Source organism: Ylistrum balloti, unplaced genomic scaffold (assembly GCF_031769215.1).
Source record: "Ylistrum balloti isolate Yb309-2 unplaced genomic scaffold, AGI_CSIRO_Ybal_v1 Utg370368, whole genome shotgun sequence".
NCBI lineage: Eukaryota > Metazoa > Mollusca > Bivalvia > Pectinida > Pectinidae > Ylistrum > Ylistrum balloti.
Genome location: NW_026782259.1, coordinates 309,124 through 331,915, shown reverse-complemented (window position 1 = coordinate 331,915; position 22,792 = coordinate 309,124). Strand labels below are relative to the sequence as shown.

The following is a 22,792-nucleotide window of genomic DNA, read 5'->3' as shown; positions in this document are numbered from 1 at the left end:
CACTTTAAATACCAAAGACTAAGCAATGGATCCGGAGAGTGTTTAGGAATGAACTTTTGTAACGTTTCCACAGAGAAACCAATAGGCTAACTGTGCTTGAAGAAACCTTATAGAACTTAAGATGTCACATACTAAAAGAGCATGGAAACTTCGTAAGTTAGCAATTTAGCCAAAAAAGTCACTAGTTACGATCACACGCTACTCTGTTTTAGCCATATGTGCAATGTGTTGTGTTTATATGTTGTTACATTAATGTGGTGTTTAAATGAACGGTTTCTGTATCGTCAAATGCATTGAAACCAGATCACTGGTCTGAAAACATGGTATCTATGAAATTTTCTGTTTACAGTATACTGATATGTTTATGTAAACTGTAAAGGATCCAATCTCGGTCACACCTGCTTGTGGATCCTAACAATGGTTTTCATGAATATTGTTTAGAAAATTACATGCTTACTTCAAAGAGGTATTGACACAGCAAGACGGTATCGTGTACAATGAAGTCATACCATGCATCCTTCATTACAACATATGTCTATTCACCATAAATTGTACAATTTTAACATTAATGAGTGATAAAAACATGCTCTCAACTACAATCTGTAGGAGGACAATCTATACTTGACTAACAGGAAGTTCCCATTAGTCGATGCAAGTAGGGTTGACCTGTGCTCTTGACTTCTACTCATTAAAGTAACCGATTAGAGACGTTTCAGTACCAAATTGTTTGGTGCTTGGATGTTTTGGTACTTAGGTGGAACATTTTGATAACACAGATTTGTAATTTCGAGGAGTTTGGTTATTAACCACGGCAGTTTGATTATTGGCCAATATTTGTTGTTACCTTTTCAGACACCAGCTAATGCTATAGGTCAAACTGAGTATGAAATCATCTTTTTTTGGTGATGTTATATCACTTCTTTCAGTATTATAAGACAGTATGGATAGAGAGAATCAACCCTGAGCAAGTATTGAAATTTCAGGAGCCTGTCCATATTTTTAGTTTTAATTTTCATTTTTCTAATGCAACAATGAGCTGGGATAGGACTGGATGTTTAATGGGCAGAAGACACGACCGACCAATGTGTGCTATTTTCAAGCATCAAAAGATAAATAATCGCTCACCTAAGAAGGCCTATTTTCTGGTGTCTTGTTTGTTCATCAATACAGGAGAGAGATTATCATTGAATACACCAATGAGAAAAAATTATGCATTATAGCACTGCAACAGTTTACAAAGTTTTGAACTGAAATGACTCATTAAAAGGTACTAAGAAGTCTTTTTCAAGTCCTGAACAACTGGGTACCACAGGGCTCTCACACCCCATTTTGGGATTGGGGCCCGGGGCCCTTAGAAATGGGAAAACTTGGGGTCTAAATTGGGAAAAAAAGATACTATTTTGCATTTTATTATTATTATATTGATTATGACATAAAAGTTTATACATTACAACATTAAGTTTGTTTTCTTTTGAATTAATCAATTGAGACCAATAAGTCAACATTCTCGTTTTAACTGAAATATTCAATGGATAAGCTTAAACGATGGTGTACTACGTTTGATCCCAAGTAACAATTTAGAAAATTTGAAGTGAGCTCTCTCAATAACTTGTAGATTTGTAAAACCCCAAATCTCACATCCATACAATAATATAGGTTTAACGATTTTATCATACAAATCATAAATACATTGATTAGAGAGGTTATACAACCTTCCCTTTTTTTAAACATCATACATTGCAATAGTTGCTTTTTTAACGTTGTAATTTTTAGCTTCATTAAAGGAACAGGTGCGAGAAAAAACAGTGCCCAAGTATGTGAAGCTTTTGACAATTTCTATCTCCTCTGTATCAAATTTAAAATGAAATTTTACAATTTGAACTTACAATTTGCATTTAGCAAGAATGTTATTGTTACCGTTAAATAAATGAACACCTGAAATGTTACATCAAGCTTGGGAGAAAGAAAATCCCTGAATTTATTTATCAAATTGGACCATATATTTTACTTACTGTTATTTAGTTCTCATTTTGGCATTTTTAACAAATCATATTTGATAAATATTGTAAGCACTCTTGATACCTTGCAATTTACAAATGCAATGTTTCTTAGCCCACCATCATAGGATGGTGGGCTGTTCAAATTGCACTATGTCTGTGGTCTGTCTGTAACAATGTTTGTTATCACTTTTTATTGAGATATACTGGATAGATCTTTCTCATATTACATGTGAAGATTCTCCTTGGTCCTTTGTTGTGCTCCTTTGATTTTAGAATTGATCAGAAAAAGAAAATGGTGGACAGGTAGCCATCATTGATTTTGACTTTGCAAGTGTGATATCATCATTTCTTAAGAAGGACTGCATAGATATTCTAAAATTTCATTCATAGGTTCCTCTTGGTCCTAAGTTGTGCCCGTTGGAGTTTTGGACTGATCCAAAATATGAATTGGCTTACAGGCAGCCATCTTGGAGTGTGTGATTTTGCAAGTTTGTAATCACTGCTTTTTGAGAAAGACTGCAAGGATATTTCTCAAATTTCATTTATAGGTTCGTCTTTGTCGCTAGTTGTGCCTGTTGGAGTTTGGGACTGATCAGAGAAAGAAAGTGGCTGACAGGCAGCCATCTTGCATTTCACTTAGTAAAATTTGTTATCCCTATTTTTTGAGAAGTAGGGAATGGATCTCTCTCAAATTTCATACAATGTTACCTTTGGTCTCTTCTTGTGCCCATTAGATTTTTAGACTGATCAGATAAACAAAATGGGTTTCAAGCTACCATCTTGGATTTGGCAGGTATAGATCATCATCGCTATGTCTGCAAATGAATGTTCAAATTTCTAGTCAATAAGAGCAAAAACAGAGAAAGGAAGAGAAAATTAGGGAAAAATCCAACTTTCAAAGAGCAAATAAAGATGAATCAATGGTGGGTGCCAATATCGATCTGAGATCTCTGTTTTACAGATGAGAACTTTTAATGAACCCTTGAAAAATATTTGGATATTGCTTGTTGCTGCCTACACACTTACCAGGTATCTCAGAGCATTCACATGAATTATTTAAGGTTGAATTGTTAAAGTTTTTACATGTATTGATAATTTCAGAGGAGTTTGTGGCCCATGGTGCCAATGTGAATTGCCTTGCTATAGGACACAAGTCCGGCCGGGTGATGGTGACTGGAGGGGAAGACAGAAAGGTCAATTTATGGGCTGTAGGCAAGCCCAACTGTATCATGGTAGGTATTGTATTCTAACAAACTGAGGAGAGATTGACTTCAAGTTCAGTGAACTTGTATAGGTCCTATTTATGTTAGCTTGAAACAAACATCACCAGTAAAGAGCTTGCCTAGTTTAAGTTATTTTGTTATTCCAATTGTTTGAGTAAGTTTGTTTATTCTAAATTTTGACATAAATTACTGCTATATGATTTTTAGGGCTTTACTTAACTGACCATATATGGATAAAAAAGTATAGGCAAGCATTGACTATGATGCTACAAAAAAGTAAAAAATAGACATTTAAACATGTTTTGCTGTTAAAAATATAACTGATAACTGACTTTGATATTTTTGACACTTACATATCATGCCATTAACCTCATTACAGAGTCTGACGGGGCATACAACTCCAGTAGAAGCAGTACGCTTTGGCCATGAAGAGGAAATTGTACTAGCAGGATCAGTGTCAGGAGCCTTGAAAATATGGAACCTAGAAGAAGCAAAAAGTAAGCTGGCATAGAAAAATGTGTTTTCAAAACTCGAGTGATCATGGAGGAAATTGGTTTATTATGGTGTAAATAACACTGCCAAAAGCAACAAAATGATGTGCAAGTGATTTTATGTATCACAGGCAAAAATGTTAGACTGCAGTATCTTTTAATATGGACTTGCGCTTTTCTTTTTGAACACACTGAAATTCCTAGAACCCACTATATCTCTTTGTAACTGGACTTATCAAAATTTTGGAAATGGTGCACTGGAACTAACTGAAAATACCCTCAAAAAGCACAGAAAACCTAGATGTTCGTGACATAACTTACATTGGTGAAAAATTCTGTGTAGAGTTAAGAATTGTGTTTGTGCTATCTTAATCTCCTTACCTTAATATGTATACTCTTATGTGGATGTTTCTTTAAACAATGTTATCTTAAAATAAAATGTGATTTAATTTCTCTGAGCTTATACTATATTTTCAATTTTGGTTTCAGTAATGAGAACACTTACTGGTCACAATTCAAGCATTAAGAGTCTGGACTTCCACCCATTTGGAGACTATGCTGCTTCAGGGTCTATGGACTGCAATATAAAGGTAGGTAGCCTTTGAAGATGGACATAACAAAAAAGGATTTTCAATAACCATCATTAAAAATGTAAACATTGTGAAATTTAGTGCATTCTGCAGCTAGTGAAACTCTGTTGTTGGGACATTTTTTTCTATCTGGGAACTAAGTAGCAAAAAGAAGGTACATATTGAATCAAATGTCATAGAATAGAGAACATTAACTTTGATATTTAGAGGTATTTATCTTAGCTTCTATGTATTCTGTTAATGTCTATGATCTGTATTCTTCCCAGTTGCCAACACCTCTCTCAGTTTGTATTATCTCCCCTTAATGCTTTCCAAATGTTGCATGTAATCTTTATTACCTCTCATTTATGTTGTCTTCCTGTGTAGTTATGGGATATACGACGAAAGGGATGCATCTACACATATAAAGGTCACACAAACTACGTCAACTGTGTACGCTTTAGTCCTGATGGCAAGTGGATAGCTTCAGCCAGTGACGATGGACTGGTGAAGGTAGTGTACAAAACATCACAGGGAATGTACTTAAAATTTATTGTTGAAAAGATTTGGTTTTTGATGAGAATTGGAAAACTAAATTCCAAATAGCCTGTTGTTAATAAAACTCAACAAAAATTATGTTGCTAATAATTGAAAATGTCAATTATATTAATTATGACACATTTGAAATATTTTATTTTCTATACCTATATATTTTAATTTCAGATATGGGACATCACAGCTGGTCGAATGCTGACAGAGCTTTCAGAACACACAGGGCCTGTCAATGTTGTAGAATTTCACCCAAATGAACTGTTGATTGCCTCAGGCAGCTCGGACAGGTTAGTAAAACCATATTAATTTCAACATGGGGATAAGTGTGAAAACATCATGCAAGAAAAACTGTAAAATATTTACAGCTTGTAGAGTGAGAGAAGTGTTTTATATCTTGACTGCAAAAACATATGTCATTATCATTGTTTGTCTGGTTTGACATGATGCTTCATCATTGCTGAAACCTTTTGACATATTAATCCTGTTTCAGAACTGTAAAATTTTGGGACTTAGAGACGTTTAAGATGGTATCAACAACAGACGGAGATTCAACGCCTATCAGGTAGTTCACCCAACAATGAAATACAAATAGTTCAGGAATTTCTAAGCATTATGCCGATTCTTTTTATCAAGCTTAAGTTAATGACACAAGAAAGTGTAGAGAATATAGAAATGTAGATATGAAACAGCAATATGCTTGTTTTACTGTACATTTGGTCCCCAATTCAGTGGATAAAACTTTTTAAAATATGTATTTATAATACAGTGTATCTATTCTCACATTTGAATGCATAGCAAGTATTTGACTCCCAAAAATGAGTTTTGACTCTTTGGATTAAAGGGACGTGTCTGTTCTATATATGTTTTGACCCTTCAGGTCAACTGAATGCTCAGTAAATTTGATATCAGTATTTCTATGTATATTTTTTGAATTTGGTAAACTTTTAAAGAACATTATGCATAGAGCAATACCAAACCATATTCCATCTCATTGGGTTAACATTAGTCTCATTTGATCTTGAATTGTCTTCCTTTCATTCGGAAGCAATGATGTGCAGTGTACCAACCCATCAATTACAGGGTTATTGCCCTTTGTTAAAACTGTTGTGTCCAGGGTAAAGGAACATTCCTAAGATTCACTGATACTACCCCCTCTCCCCCCTTCCTTTTGGTAAATAATCAAATCCTCAAGAACGATAAAGAAATGACTCATTTTATATTAAAGGTGTATCACTGTTGTAATTGATTTTTCAGACGGATATTTTTCCATCCTGAGGGTCAATGTATGTTTAGTGGAGGTCGTGACACAATGAAGGTTTATGGATGGGAACCTGCAAAGTGCTTTGACTCTATCCCAATGAGCTGGGGTGAGGTGGCAGATATAGGGGTGGCTCAGAACCAGCTGGTAAGTGTTATATTGGGGATGGGGGGAGGAAACAAACTCACAGTGGCAGTTTCATTAGTTTTAGAAAAAAACATTATCTTTTTCCACTTGTGTAATTAGATAAAGAGCTTGAAATAACCAAATCATTTACTTGACTGATATGAAAAGTATCTCTCCTTCAATTGATGTCAACATGTATTTCAGTATAAGGTGAACAAAAATGGTACATGCCTTACCTGCAATGGTCAATCTATAAGTTTACCCACTTAGGTCCATTTGTTTGCATTTCACAGTAAGTGCAAGTTCATAATACCTATAAAGAACTGAGGTTTTTAGCTTGCTGCTGCAAATGAAAACAATGTGAAATAACTACAATATCTATTGTCTTTCAGATATGTGCTTCGTTTAGTAAGACAAATGTGTCCAGTTTTGTGGTAGATTTACAGGTATGTAACATTTCAAATATTACGTAGAACAGTTATATATGGTACCTGTATCATGAGTAAATGGAATGATTGTAATGAATTCAGTAAAATATATACAAATTGTGAATTTTATTGTTATTGTTGTGTGAATTGCTTTTCACAATCATGTTCATTAAACATAACAATTATGTTAAACCTTAGTCAGTTCAAACAAATCTAAATAGATATTGATGAACCTGTCAGGAATTTACAGAATTCTATTGTCAGAGTTGACAAAGCACAAAATCACAATAAAGTGTTTAAAAGTGTCCTAGCAAGGCATGAAACTACAGATTGATAATGACATTTTCTCAAGAAAAGAAATGTCATTTACAAAGTATTATCTTTTGAAAAATTTGGATACTGCAAAACTTGTTAATTGACTGTTAAGGAATCACACACTTTTAGTTTGTTCTTCTTCACGCTGGGTATTGCTACAAAGAAATCATGTGAAATGTAGTGAGAAGAAATGCATATATGCTTGTGTGTTGGCAGAAGTTAGAGTTGACATATTAGTATGTTGAGTGTGGATTGAGATTTATGACTACAGATTAATGTTTGTTAAAATCTCTATGACTCCTACTATTATTTATTTGACATAATGAATAGTGACATGATTATCATGTTGAAATGTGAAGTGAAACACTGTTGCACTTTGACAATGAACATTCCAACATTCAGTATAAAAACCTTCTGATTGCTTGTAATACAGAGTTGGGGCCTCAAGTTGTGTCAGCTGGCAAAAGCATGATATTAAGCAAGATGTGACAGGAATCACTCTAATCAATGATAATTAATAGACGTGTATGTGTTTAATTTGGCAGTTGTATATGATGGTCATTTTCAGTCAGCTACCCACAGTGTTTAATGTTATGTGAATAGTGACCACATATAACAGTTATTGTGACCCCAATGCCTTTATCAATAGTGATATGCACAGTCTCACAATATGTTTGAATATTTGAATTGTAAGTGAAACAAGTCAAGAAAGGGTTTGAACTATTACTAGACAGAACATTATTGTTTTTGTTGAAAAAAGATCATGGGTTTGAACTACCTGCCTATTAGAGCTGGCTGAAAGTTTACTGTGCTGTTTGCCTTCATTATAAAGTCATATTCATTTTCAGTTCTGATTGAATTCAATTGTAATGTTTAATTAAATGTTGCAACATTTTATCTGCAGAGAGTGAAGCCTTGTGGCACTGTGCCTCATTCTGATAGTCCTCCCAGTCCTTCTATAGGTGTGACGGCTCATAATCAGTCTAAGTAAGTGTCACATCACATAGATTATTGAAGTGTCACATCACATTATAGATTATTGAAGTGTCACATCACATTATAGATTATTGATGTGTCACATCACATTATAGATTATTGAAGTGTCACATTACATTATAGATTATTGAAGTGTCACATCACATTATAGATTATTGATGTGTCACATCACATTATAGATTATTGAAGTGTCACATCACATTATAGATTATTGAAGTGTCACATCACATTATAGATTATTGAAGTGTCACATCACATTATAGATTATTGATGTGTCACATCACATTATAGATTATTGAAGTGTCACATCACATTATAGATTATTGAAGTGTCACATCACATTATAGATTATTGAAGTGTCATATCACACAATCAGTCTAAGTAAGTGTCACATCACATTATAGATTATTGAAGTGTCACATCACATTATAGATAATTGAAGTGTCACATCACATTATAGATTATTGAAGTGTCACAGTATATTATAGATTATTGAAGTGTCACATCACATTATAGATAATTGAAGTGTCACATCACATTATAGATTATTGAAGTGTCACATCACACAATCAGTCTAAGTAAGTGTCACATCACATTATAGATTATTGAAGTGTCACATCACACAATCAGTCTTAGTAAGTGTCACAGCACATTATAGATCAATGAAGTGTCACATCACATTATAGATAATTGAAGTGTCACATCACATTATAGATAATTGATGTGTCACATCACATTATAGATTATTGAAGTGTCACATTACATTATAGATTATTGAAGTGTCACATCACACAATCAGTCTAAGTAAGTGTCACAGCACATTATAGATAATTGAAGTGTCACATCACATTATAGATTATTGAAGTGTCACATCACACAATCAGTCTAAGTAAGTGTCACATCACATTATAGATTATTGAAGTGTCACATCACACAATCAGTCTTAGTAAGTGTCACAGCACATTATAGATCAATGAAGTGTCACATCACATTATAGATAATTGAAGTGTCACATCACATTATAGATAATTGATGTGTCACATCACATTATAGATTATTGAAGTGTCACATTACATTATAGATTATTGAAGTGTCACATCACACAATCAGTCTAAGTAAGTGTCACAGCACATTATAGATAATTGAAGTGTCACATCACATTATAGATTATTGATGTGTCACATCACATTATAGATTATTGAAGTGTCACATCACATTATAGATAATTGAAGTGTCACATCACATTATAGATTATTGAAGTGTCACATCACATTATAGATTATTGAAGTGTCACATCACATTATAGATTATTGAAGTGTCACATCACATTATAGATTATTGAAGTGTCACATCACACAATCAGTCTAAGTAAGTGTCACATCACATTATAGATTATTGATGTGTCACATCACATTATAGATAATTGAAGTGTCACATCACATTATAGATTATTGAAGTGTCACAGTATATTATAGATTATTGAAGTGTCACATCACATTATAGATTATTGAAGTGTCACAGTATATTATAGATTATTGAAGTGTCACATCACATTATAGATAATTGAAGTGTCACATCACATTATAGATTATTGAAGTGTCACATCACATTATAGATTATTGAAGTGTCACATCACATTATAGATTATTGAAGTGTCACATCACATTATAGATTATTGAAGTGTCACATCACACAATCAGTCTAAGTAAGTGTCACATCACATTATAGATTATTGAAGTGTCACAGTATATTATAGATTATTGAAGTGTCACATCACATTATAGATAATTGAAGTGTCACATCACATTATAGATTATTGAAGTGTCACATCACACAATCAGTCTAAGTAAGTGTCACATCACATTATAGATTATTGAAGTGTCACATCACATTATAGATAATTGAAGTGTCACATCACATTATAGATTATTGAAGTGTCACATCACACAATCAGTCTTAGTAAGTGTCACATTACATTATCAGTATAAGTAAGTGTCACAGCATATTATAGATCAATGAAGTGTCACGACACATAACAAGTCTAAATAAATATGATTTAAGAACAGGCTTAAAATAAGAAATTCAATGGGAGTAATCATACTATGTGACTCAGAGAGTAACGGAGTGTGTATACTGAGGCATGAATCTTGGTGTTGACTGACGACTCTTTCTGATATAGGTGTATTAGTCCACAATCTGAGTTATTTATTACATGTAGGTGTATCTTGTACATGATTTAGTATTTTACAAGATTAATTGATTAAATTATTACAGAGCTATATTTGTTCATTCCGAGTATTACCTCAGTTTGTATAAGAAATAACCAACTGAATAGTAATAAAGGAGAGTACTGTGGAATGACATCGGTTCTGTGGTCTCTAGGTAATGCACTGATAGAAGTTACATAAATGTGCATACTTAGCAGTGATAGAATTTATACAAAATATCATTACACATAGATTAAACCGTTTACTCTTGATAAAAAACAATAAACAAAATTGGTTGAATTAGCAAAATTTTCTAACCTGTTAGTACAGATCATTTTTGGCCTTAGAATGATCTTTATATACAGCATTGACTAGCACTTTTTGTATTTGAAGGTTTGTACTAATTAAGTTTCTTTATTTGTCTGTGGTATTGTGTCATTTGATCCTTTGCTCTTACATGCTGATATTATTGTTTTAGGAGCAGTAGTGGTAGAAGGAGTTTCATCACAGAACGACCTCCCACCTCATCAACAAGACAGGCAAGGTATGTTCTGTTAAAATTTTGTAAAAATTTTGTTAAAGGAAAAAACTAGCAAAAGAATGAACTTTCAAATTTGATAAAAAAGATTCCAAAATGGCCAGGAAATATACATGTAATAATTGTGAATAGGAAATATTTTAATCTGAAAGAAATAAAATTCCCATTTTAATGAGCATGTTTAAATATGTTCAGACCCTATTTATGAGGTCTGCTATTGCATGTTACCACTGACAGAATTTTACATTACAGTGTACCTAAAGAAGAGGCTGAAGAACCAACACATGACAAGGATGATGGATCAGATGAATCTGTTGCAGACATACAGAACCCCAAAGACTACCAGAGCATATTCCAAACAAAGTCCAAGATCTCACGCTCTCCCACTAGGCAGTCACCCTTCATGCCACCTCCTGAGGATGGTATGTGTAAAACAGGATGTAAGCTAGATAGGTTACTCCGCACTTATATGATGGTCACAGGGAAAAAACGAAGAGGGGGGAGTAATAGTCAATATTTGAAATGGGAAGTCCTGAGGGTAACAAGGGGAAAAATGGGAGTCTGTATTTGAAAAGAACTAAGATGGAAGGCATATCCCTGGTTAAGTACATAGAAAATATTTGATGATTTCCTAAAATATCATATATATTTCACAAGTATGACAGAGTATAGGTATTTTGCATAAGCGCCATGAGTGAAATATATGAAATATTAAAGAAAATAATTGATTTTTAGCTAACCACCCGTAGATCATTAAATGATGGAATGTTCTAATCAGTCTCCATGGTTCATCGTCTGTCCTTAAACAATTCTTGTTATTGGTTTTCTAAGAGAAGTGTTTGATGCATTGTTCATAATAACGTATGTAGGTCCCCTATATTCTCATGTTGTGCATTGTCTGTTTTGGAAGTGAAAGAGAATTAATATGGCTAACAAGTGGATTTTGACAGCTTCAGATTATTTTCACTGAGAGATATAAAATAGATCATTTTTCAATTTTAATATGTAGGTAGCCCTTTCTCCCCAGCTATCTATTTTGGGGACAGAATATAATGGCTGACAGGAACCAGTCTGGGAATGAAAAAGTTATGTTTGTTATCTCCAATTCTTATATATCACCAAGATCCCCTCAAGGGATCTAATAGCTTTGATAATCACTAGATATAAAATCTATTTACTTTTCTAGATTTCTATCAAATATTTGTTGCTGTGTTATATACAGGTCAACCCGATGTATTCCCTGTACATCAGCCAGCTCCTACTCCAGCCCCAGCCACACAGCGGACAAAGCCAGTCTCCAAGACTACCAGCAAACCAAGTACTGTTTCCAAAACACCAAGTGCAACTCCAGTTGTCAAACCTCAAGTGTCTAATTCTACTCCAAAGCCTAACCCAACACCAGTACCACCACCAAAAGAGCCTGATCCTGTACCTGGAATTGCTGCAGAAGACTTCTTACCTGTAAGATAATATGGTGAATCAAAAGAAAACATCAGTTTTCATAATCATTTTAAAGTTGCAGTCTTCAAAGCTTCAGTCATTAATTGTGAAAACTAGAGGGAACTTTCGGTGAAACTGAACAAATTGCATATTTTGATATCATATAATTTACTAAAATCTCTCTTGTTTCATTAATTTAACTTTGAATGTGAAGAAAATGTGAAAGTTACTCCTATGTCTGAAGTTTTACACTTGAGATAATAGAATTGAAAGTTAACTGATAAACCTTTTCGTTCCTGCTAATCCGATGCTGGGTTAGAAATGGACATGGGGAAACTTAAGGAAACATGTATATTTCAGAAAAATGGCTCGGCAGCAAGTGGAGAGCCCGATGAGGACACTGTTATTGGTGCTGTTTCCAAAGGACATGGTGCAATGGCACAAGTGATGTCAAGTCGCAGTAAAAACATACAGATTGTGAGAGCTATGTGGACCAGTGGAAATACCAAGGTCAGTGTGACAAATTCTAGTGCTTGGCATAGTGATTACCAAAGATATTGATGTAGGTATCTGTGATATGTACAATATTGTACAATCATGAAATTCAGTCAGATAGATCATTGTGCAATTAGCAAAGTTAGTTTGACAGATCCCTGTTATGTCTTCAATCAGCAAAGTTCCTGTAATGCTTCTTCTAATTTAAATACAAGCAATTAAAAATTTTGCTCCAGACACAAAATATTAACACAGGGCAATAGCTCTGTATTAAAGGGGTTGCAGGCCTGAATTGGGTACACTACACGTCATCATTTGTATGATCAATGTACATACCAAGTTACGTTATCCTAGTGTGTACTCAAACAAATTTATGCTCCCTTAGTATGACTTATGTATACATCGAGTTTCATGATCCTTGTTAAACTAGGCAAAATTATGCTTTTGACAGACAGACTAACAAAGTGGCGACTATATGCTCTTCCAAAAATTATAACAATACTGTTTAGTTTAGGTTTTAAAGTTCAAATCAAATACATTTCTTTTTCTCTTCTTTTAGTCCAGCAAATGTATTTTATTAGATATATTAAACCTAAAGATTATTGTTAAAGAACTGTAGCGACTACATGGAGATCTCCCATACAATTACGACGTCACACAATCACTCTTGTTATGACGTCATAGATAATGTATCTAACCAATTTATCAAACATCATGAAGATTCAGGAATGAAAGCGCTAAGGCTTAATTTGATCTGTTGTTTGAGGTTAATTATATATATTTACCATAGTTGCTGAACATCTCATCCCTTTAGACAGGCAACATTTTTGATGGTTGATAAAGTGAGATAAAATCAAATTTCAGTTATGTTCTGTAGGATAAAAAAGTGTATTAAATGAAATCAAGTATGTTGCTATGTGAATAATGATTCAGGAAATTATATCTATCCAAACACCTCACAAGGGAGTATATTTCCTGTTTTACAGACTGCTGTCGACTCTGCCATTAGTATGAATGACCTAGCTGTATTAGCAGATTTATTTAATGTTCTTAACCTCAAATCGTAAGTATGATATTTTAAATTAAAGTCTGTCCATTATTTAATGTTTTAACTATTGATTATTGTAAAGACGGTATCAAGGCATATTGGTGAAAATGTGATATTAAAATGTTGATATATCATGCAAAGTGACACTGAATTGTGTAAGTGTTAAAGATAGGAAATTGGTGAAAATGTATGTGGTTATGAGTTAAGATTGGATATGGTTTGGATGTAGTTAATTGATTATGTTACCGACTGACTGTGTATTCAATATTTATAGAAAGTGAATGCATTCTTCATTGCAGTTATATTTTCTTTTTTCAGTAATTTTAACATTAATTAACTTTTCTTACCTAAAATTCATACAAGAATGAATATTATTGACAATTACTTCTTTATTATGCATAGTAAGAATTTTGCTTTTGCTAAAACACAAGAAGATATTAAAGTGCTGATGATCATTGTGAAAATTATGACTGATCTTTGCATCAAATGAAGTAAAACAATTGAATACCTGATTATATCGGATCGTGGTCTGTCACAAACAAGTATGAAATGTGTGTAATTGTATCAAAAGTTCTTTTTGAGAAAGTTTGAACTGAGACATTTTCTGGGCCCCTTTTCTGCATGATAAGTGTATAAATATTTTGTGCCTGTTTCACTTTACTTGTCTGTATTTTGAAGGGGACTCTGGAGTCTAGATCTATGTGCTACCTTACTGCCTCACATCAAAGATTTGCTGAAGAGTAAATATGACAGGTACATATCAAACCTTCATTATAAGGTTATAAAAGACAAGAGCAGACCATTGATATATACAAAAATTTGAAAACAAGTAGACCAGAAAAGATTTAAATTCCATTTACTGCATATTATTGATGTAAATCAGTTTGACTTTCTTCCTGTAAATAATACATAAAAAGTCTATATGACATTCTATTTATCATTTAATTCATATTTCTGAAGAAAAAAAATATTTGAAGAAACTTTTTTATTTTCCAATTAGATAGGCTTATTCTATCACAGATGATACAATTTATACTGCTGGGACAATTTGTGATGTCACAATGGCATGACTTATTTGTGATCTCACAAAGGCATGACTTGTTTGTGATGTCACAATAGTGTTGTTCCATTTATGTCTTACATCATTTATCACGGCCATAAGACAAAACACAGTAGGTCAGCTATGTGATAAATGATCATATAGCAGTTAAATGTTCACTATAGAATTGGGTATGGTTCATGGTCGGTCAACACCTAAGGTTTGATCACTGGGACATTCAAGGTGGCCATCATGGTTCCTTGATTAAAAATGTTCTCTGAAATTGGATATTGACATAGAGACAGGACCATCACTAGCAGGTAACACCAAACAAAATTTGTGTACTTTTCAGAGAGATAGTCTGTTTTTAGGACCTGTCTCAGGTTAATAATGATTTGTTATGATGAAATTTTCTTTTATCAGTCATGGCAAGTACAACATCAGTTTTGTTTTATAAAAGTCTAATTGAATCGAATTTTAATTTGATATTGTTATTAATTCATACCTACCTTTTACTTGACAGTTATGTTATGACAGCCTGTAATTCCTTAAAAATTATCCTGAGAAACTTCGGGCCTGTGATTAAATCAAATCTAACTGCTCCCCCATCAGTGGGTGTTGATATCTCACGAGAGGAGAGGTAAGTCATCTTAATTGTTGTCTGTTGTATACCACAATAGAGTCAGGAATAGTGGCTGGTGTTTACCACAATCAGACTACAATAGAGTCAGGGATAGGGAGTGGTGTATACCACAATAAACACAGTGATAGGGGCAGTGTATACCACAATTATACCACAATAGAGTCAGGGATAGGGAGTAGTGTATACCACAATAGACACAGTGATAGGGGCAGTGTATACCACAATTATACCATAATAGTCAGGGATAGGGAGTAGTGTATACCACAATAGACACAGTGATAGGGGCAGTGTATACCACAATTATACCACAATAGAGTCAGGGAAAGGGAGTGGTGTATATCACAATAGACACAGTGATAGGGGCAGTGTATACCACAATTATACCACAATAGAGTCAGGGATAGGGAGTAGTGTATACCACAATTATACCACAATAGACACAGTGATAGGGGGCAGTGTATACCACAATTATACCACAATAGAGTCAGGGATAGGGAGTAGTGTATACCACAATAGAATCAGTAATAGCGGCTAGTGTATACCACAAGTATACCACAATAGACACAGTGATAGGGGCAGTGTATACCACAATAGACACAGTGATAGGGGCAGTGTATACCACAAGTATACCACAATAGAGTCAGGGATAGGGAGTGGTGTATATCACAATAGACACAGTGATAGGGGCAGTGTATACCACAAGTATACCACAATAGAGTCAGTGATAGGGAGTGGTGTATATCACAATAGACACAGTGATAGGGGCAGTGTATACCACAAGTATACCACAATAGAGTCAGGGATAGGGAGTAGTGTATACCACAATTATACCACAATAGAGTCAGGGATAGGGAGTAGTGTATATCACAATAGAATCAGGAATAGTGGCTGGTGTTTACCACAATCACACTAGAATAGAGTCAGGGATAGGGAGTGGTGTATACCACAATAGACACAGTGATAGGGGCAGTGTATACCACAATTATACCACAATAGACACAGTGATAGGGAGTAGTGTATACCACAATAGACACAGTGATAGGGGCAGTGTATACCACAATTATACCATAATAGTCAGGGATAGGGAGTAGTGTATACCACAATAGACACAGTGATAGGGGCAGTGTATACCACAATTATACCACAATAGAGTCAGGGATAGGGAGTAGTGTATACCACAATAGACACAGTGATAGGGGCAGTGTATACCACAAGTATACCACAATAGAGTCAGGGATAGGGAGTATTGTATACCACAATTATACCACAATAGAGTCAGGGATAGGGAATGGTGTATACCACAATAGACACATTGATAGGGACAGTGTATACCACAAGTATACCACAATAGAGTCAGGGATAGGGAGTAGTGTATACCACAATAGACACAGTGATAGGGGGCAGTGTATACCACTAGTATACCACAATAGAGTCAGGGATAGGGAGTAGTGTATACCACAATAGACACAGTGATAGAGGGCAGTGTATACCACAATTATACTACAATAGAGTCAGGGATAGGGAGTAGTGTATACCACAATAGACACAGTGATAGGGGGCAGTGTATACAACAATTATACTACAATAGAGTCAGGGATAGGGAGTAGTGTATACCACACTTATACCACAATAGAGTCAGGGATAGGGAGTTGTGTATACCGCGATAGACACAGTGATAGGGGGCAGTGTATACCACAATTATACTACAATAGACATAGTGATAGGGGGCAGTGTATACCACAATTATACCACAATAGAATCAGGGATAGGGACTGGTGTATACCACAATTATACCACAATAGACACAGTGATAGGGGCAGTGTATACCACAATTATACCACAATAGAGTCAGGGATAGGGAGTAGTGTATACCACAATAGAGTCAGAGATAGGGGACAGTGTATACCACAATTATACTACAAAAGAGTCAGGGATAGGGAGTATTGTATAACACAATAAAGTCAGGGATATTGAGGTGTATATACCACAATTATACCACATTAGACTCGGGGATAGCAAGTGATGTATACCACATGCTTTAGGCCTTTGAGGTCTATTTCCTATCAAACTGTTTTGGTTAAATTTGATTTGGTAAATAACTTTGGAAATTTAAGTAATCTGAAGATTGTTTAGAAAATTTACAATGAACCAGTGAAAGAAGGGCTTTGTATAGTGTATGTTGTCTTGATATGAGATCAGATTTTATCCTATTTTGGATACAATAAGACCATTTCTGTGTTTATTTGTTATTAATCCTGTTAATCAACTAACCATTTCACTGATGTTCCAAATTTATTAGGTTGTAAACAACATGGGTACAAATATTTCATTTTATGATTTGGGACCATTTAGAGAGTAAGTACCTAATGGAGAGCTGTTGAGATAATACTTGGTTGGGTCTGTCTGTTCATTATCTTGTGCAGGCTCTATCTTATATACTATTGGTGAGGTGGTAATTGCTTTGCATTTAATTTCACATTAAGTGGTGACTGTAATTTGCAAAATGGTCTGGATTCAATTAATGTTTAAACTGGAAACAAAATGTACTTTCTCACGTTAAGCTGTCTTGTAACATGAAATTAAGAAAAATGCATTATACCGGTGGAATACCAAAATAAGAGTGACCTTTCATTAGGATTGTCTGGGGAGGACTAAACTGGCTCGAGATCATCAATGATAGTTGTTTTTGTTTTTATGTTATGTTTAACTGCAACGAAAAGATTGTGTTCTCAGAAACAAACTTGGCAAATAGATTTAATAGGGGTTGTCCAGAAGTGATTGAATGGAAGACACAGTTAATGTTCTACTTTCAGTTTCTGATTTAATTTACTTTGATGAGTGATCTCCCTTTTCTCCCATACCATTAAATTTGGAATATTTCTAATCTGTTCCATTTTGTTTTAGAATTAATACTGATATTTGATGCATGTTTCTGATTTCATTCTAGGTATAGGAAGTGTAATGCCGCATATAGTGTTATTTTACAAATTAGAAGTGACATGGACAAGAGAAAGAACCTTCAGGGGAAAGTTGGCACTGTTTGGCGTGAACTACAAATCCTTATGAACAACTTGGAATAGATCACTGGAAAAGCATTTAAACCATTACATTTGCAAACCCTGTCTCAGCACAAACATGTCATTTATGTAACATAACATGTGAGACAGAGCGATGCTAAATTCCAAAACTGTTGTATTGTGGAAAGCAACTGCATCGATACTTGAAATTAAATTGCTAGACACATGTTATTGTGGAACAGAAGGGAGACAACTGTTAATATATTCCATACCAGAAGTGTTACAGCCTTAATTGGTGTTTTACAACTAAGAGGTGTTACAAACAAATGGCAAAACATTCAGGGAAAAATGAATATTCTGTGAACTACAAGTCTCATTAACAATTTATGTGAGGTGACCAGCATATTTGATCCGTTATGATTCATATGACTGTCTCAGCACAGAATTTACTTGTGTTAAAATGTTTGTGAGACTTTATGGAACAGTACTAAGTTCCAACATTGTGTTACCATGGATTATTTATGATATACCTTAGTGCTAGGTTGTGTTGTGCAACATTAACATATGGGAGACAACTCTTACATATAAATTCTACACAGAAGGTTAAGAAGACATCATAGACTGTTTGATCAGCCTGATGTATAAATCCCCTGTTTGTGATATGTATAGTAATCATTGTCCAGCATTGAGAAGGACTACATATATTGGCGATTAAGTGAGGATTAGGATTGGTCAGTACTACATGTCCTAAAATGAGATGGACAACAAGGAGATGCGTTAGATTGATCCATCGTTAGGGAGTTTATCATGATTGGTGAAGTACTGCATGTGTTGAGATCTTCATCAGGAGATGCATTGTGATTGGTCAGAACTGTGCTTTACCTGCCATAGGCCCACATTACATCATCGTTGCTGGGTGTATTGTTTAACTCTAGATATATCCTTTAAAAGCTTATTTTCAGATGTGATACTTTGTTGTCCGAGGTGACTGAACATGATGCATTGGGTTTACCAATGGTGAGACAGTTTGTGCCTGTGTGTATAATGGTGGTCTACAAAATGAGTTAAGGCATAAATATTGTATTAACACCACAGTGACAAGCCTTATCTCACTTTTAGCAATAATTGTGGAGTGAGCATATCTGTGTATGGTAATGCACTGTGTATTTGTGTATGTAACACAGTGTATATTTAGGTATACAAGCATGCTCAGGAGGCCTTTAGTCAGGAATTTCTTATACTTTGGTCTTTATGTTGATCTGTATTTTCACAAAATTCTGTGGGTTTGGATCTTGACTGCTGACAATCTAGCTGTTGGATGTGATAATTGATGCTAGTGTTACTGATAAAGCTATCGTTTCTTTGTAGTGGTATGGTCTGAAGTTTACAGCCTAATGACAAACAATAAATGATGGATCTTCCCCAAACACAAGAGCACCCAAGCTTGCCTTATAAAGGGGTCTCCCACTTTTTAGCCCACCATCATTCGATGGTCTTAAGGTTATTGTGAATTTGTAAGGCCAGTGGTTTAAGAAGTGCAAAACTATAAGAATTTTCATAACAGTTCAGCTATTTTCTGAAATAAGTATTTCTGCACAGAAAAGACAGAAAAAAATATGAAATCCCTTTACCCCTGGCACAGTTGATGATATACTAATTAAAGGGGACATGTCAGATAAAACAAATGCTTAATCTCTTAGTGTTTATGGCAACTGATGACATGTGATTCTACACAATTTCTGAACAATTAAGACTCATTTCATTACCAACACATTCCTGCTATAAATGAATAGATTAATGAATATTTTACAGAAACTATTAAAGTGATCCATATAGTTAAGATATAGCAAGAGTTTAAAAAGCTGTGCTGGAGAGAAATTTATCTTTGCTTAAATGTATTACTTGATTCTTTTACATTTGATACATACGTTTTACTTTGCTTTCCTCACATTCTTTCTGAAATCTTAATTGAAAACATTACTGTAGTTATAGTGATGGATTCTAGAGTGTGCCTTTATATTTAGACACTGGTGTGTCACAGTTACCTCCCCTGAAAGTAAAGGTGTCATTACATTAAACATACAGGACATTAAAAAGACATTTTAATTCCAAAATTTTACAAGTTCTCTAATGTCTATCATCAAATACCAGTGTATCAGTGCTAACTGTATGGAAATGACATGAATTGGGTGATATGTTGGGACCTCTTATAAAATACCATACTGGTGTCTGTATAACTGCCTGTTTTTACATCTTTATATCGAACTTCTAAGCAATAATCAGTTCAACAAAGTAAGTATACAAAGTATACTATATTTGATTGTTGTACCTGGGTAAGAGAAAGGTAAAGTGTTGAGGGAAAATTAAATAATTACTTGTGATGTTAAGTGATGTCATTTATCAGATAAGTTATGTAGTTGATATAGATATATTCAGGTGGTTGGAAGAAAAATAATCTCTCTTTTTTAAATAATTCCATTTTTGTGTCATTGTATCTCCAATATAGAAATGTTTTTGAATCATTATAAAGGAAAGAATGTAATAATGCTGATAAGCCATGCAAGGAACACCATATAAAATCACAGTATATCGTATATTTCATGTCAACAGATACCTGTAGCATTCAGTCATATCAACATTTACCAATAGGACCATTTGTATGTATGAGACAATATGTTGTTAAAGTAAGTGTGAATCTGTTTATCACTTTTATGAATGAAAGTCAGATTTTTTTTTTAAAGATTCCATCTGCTTAGCTAGGGATTTAAAGTGATCTGCACCTATTTGCATGGAAATTGCCACTATTTACATTTTTGCCAAATGTTGATTTCTTTATATAATGTGTAATGTTGAAATGTTGAAATGTAAGGTTGTGTGATTTTGATTTTTTTTCTTTTTTGCTTCTCAAATCACTGAACCCTTCTTTTAAGTTGATGCTTATCTCAGCAATGTGCTGTTTGTTTTGCTTTATCAAACTGAATATAAGTATATCTATTTAAACTTTAAGAGAAATAAAATTATATCAGTTTGGTTTATTTTTTGAAGTGGTAAAAACTAAGAAACAATACAAAATGTGTATAATTGTGAAAATTTACCTCCCTTAGATGCTAAACAATTTCCTAATAATTTAGTATATTATCTGTGTTTCAGTTTGTGATTACAGGCCATCCTGTACTTTTGTGGTTATGTCCTTGGGCAAAACATTTTATCCCAATTGATTATAATAGTATGTGAGACAGAGCAGTGATAAATTCCAAAACTGTTGTATTGCAGAAAATCACTGCATCAATACATGAAATTAAATTACTTTAATCACACTTCTGCATGTTGTTCAGTAGGGTAGCCACCAGCTTTCACAAGGAGACTTAGCCTCATAATGATTGATCCTTGCTATTTACAGGGTGATAAACCCTGCAAACAAAACACCAGTATACTTTTGATTGTCAGTTATCCACAGTGGGGACTAGTTACTTCCCTTTAACATGTTAAATAATTATACAGATTCTTTAATTATGCTTTTATTTCTCATTCATAAAACTACCTTTTAATTGGATGTTTAATAACAACTCCATTATCAGCTGTTCAAATGGCCCTTTACATTTGTATACCTTCTCAGCATGTGAGTTACTGGCTGGATACTTATCAAACATCAGTTAGCTCCCCTTGATCAAAAGTTGTGCTAGCACAATGATACTGACAAGTAATGGCCAAACTAACCCTAATAGAATGATGTCCAAAGTGAAATACTTTTTATACAGTGTATGCTAACTGCATATATATTAGTGACAAAAATTAATGAATTTCATGGTTGCTTGTCAGCTGTATACTCTTTTTTTTTTTTTTTTTTTTAAATAAAACTGAAATTAATAAAAATCCCTGGAAATGATGCCATAAGACAACACCAAGATCCTTGGATATTTCCAGATAAATGGATGTACACATAATTAAAGTAACAAGGTGTCAGAACCTTTATAAAATGATTGAGAATACAAGGTATTCCATTTTGGGTACCTCATATGCTGAAATTCAAAATGCAAACTTGCTTTATAAATGGACTTTCTGAATAGCCACATGTACTTCTAAATTTACAACCAGTCAGAGCAACAAGAAAAGGAGTCTTAGATCAATAGATAGGCAGTAGGATATAATGTCACACAGCAAAATTATATCATTGACTGGAGACTTCAAAGTAGTATATAGAGAAAACAATCTTTTTAAGTGACAAGCAAACCATCTTGATACGCTGCAGAGGACTGGTACATATACAGGGATGAGGGGGCCCATATACTCTCATTGTAGAATAGATTATTATGGGACAGTACATTGTTACTGCCTTATGTACATATGGAAGATCACCAAATCAGCCTGTTTTCACTATAATCTTATTGCCATCTCGTCACACTACTT

At 34.1% G+C, this 22,792-nt stretch overlaps 1 protein-coding gene across 1 annotated transcript; it reads left to right on the top strand.

Annotated features, from left to right (window-relative positions):
* Positions 1-47: 47 nt before the first annotated feature.
* On the top strand, positions 48-18,448 carry LOC132553942 (katanin p80 WD40 repeat-containing subunit B1-like). Its single transcript, XM_060218236.1, has 18 exons — positions 48-152; positions 3,102-3,232; positions 3,603-3,720; positions 4,204-4,304; positions 4,671-4,796; positions 5,007-5,122; positions 5,326-5,397; positions 6,090-6,240; positions 6,612-6,665; positions 7,867-7,949; positions 10,644-10,709; positions 10,956-11,125; positions 11,926-12,164; positions 12,504-12,653; positions 13,625-13,701; positions 14,365-14,439; positions 15,249-15,365; positions 18,316-18,448. Exons 1-18 carry the CDS (start codon positions 122-124, stop codon positions 18,446-18,448), a joined length of 2,010 nt encoding a protein of 669 aa, XP_060074219.1. The 5' UTR covers positions 48-121.
* The last annotated feature ends 4,344 nt before the right edge of the window (positions 18,449-22,792 follow it).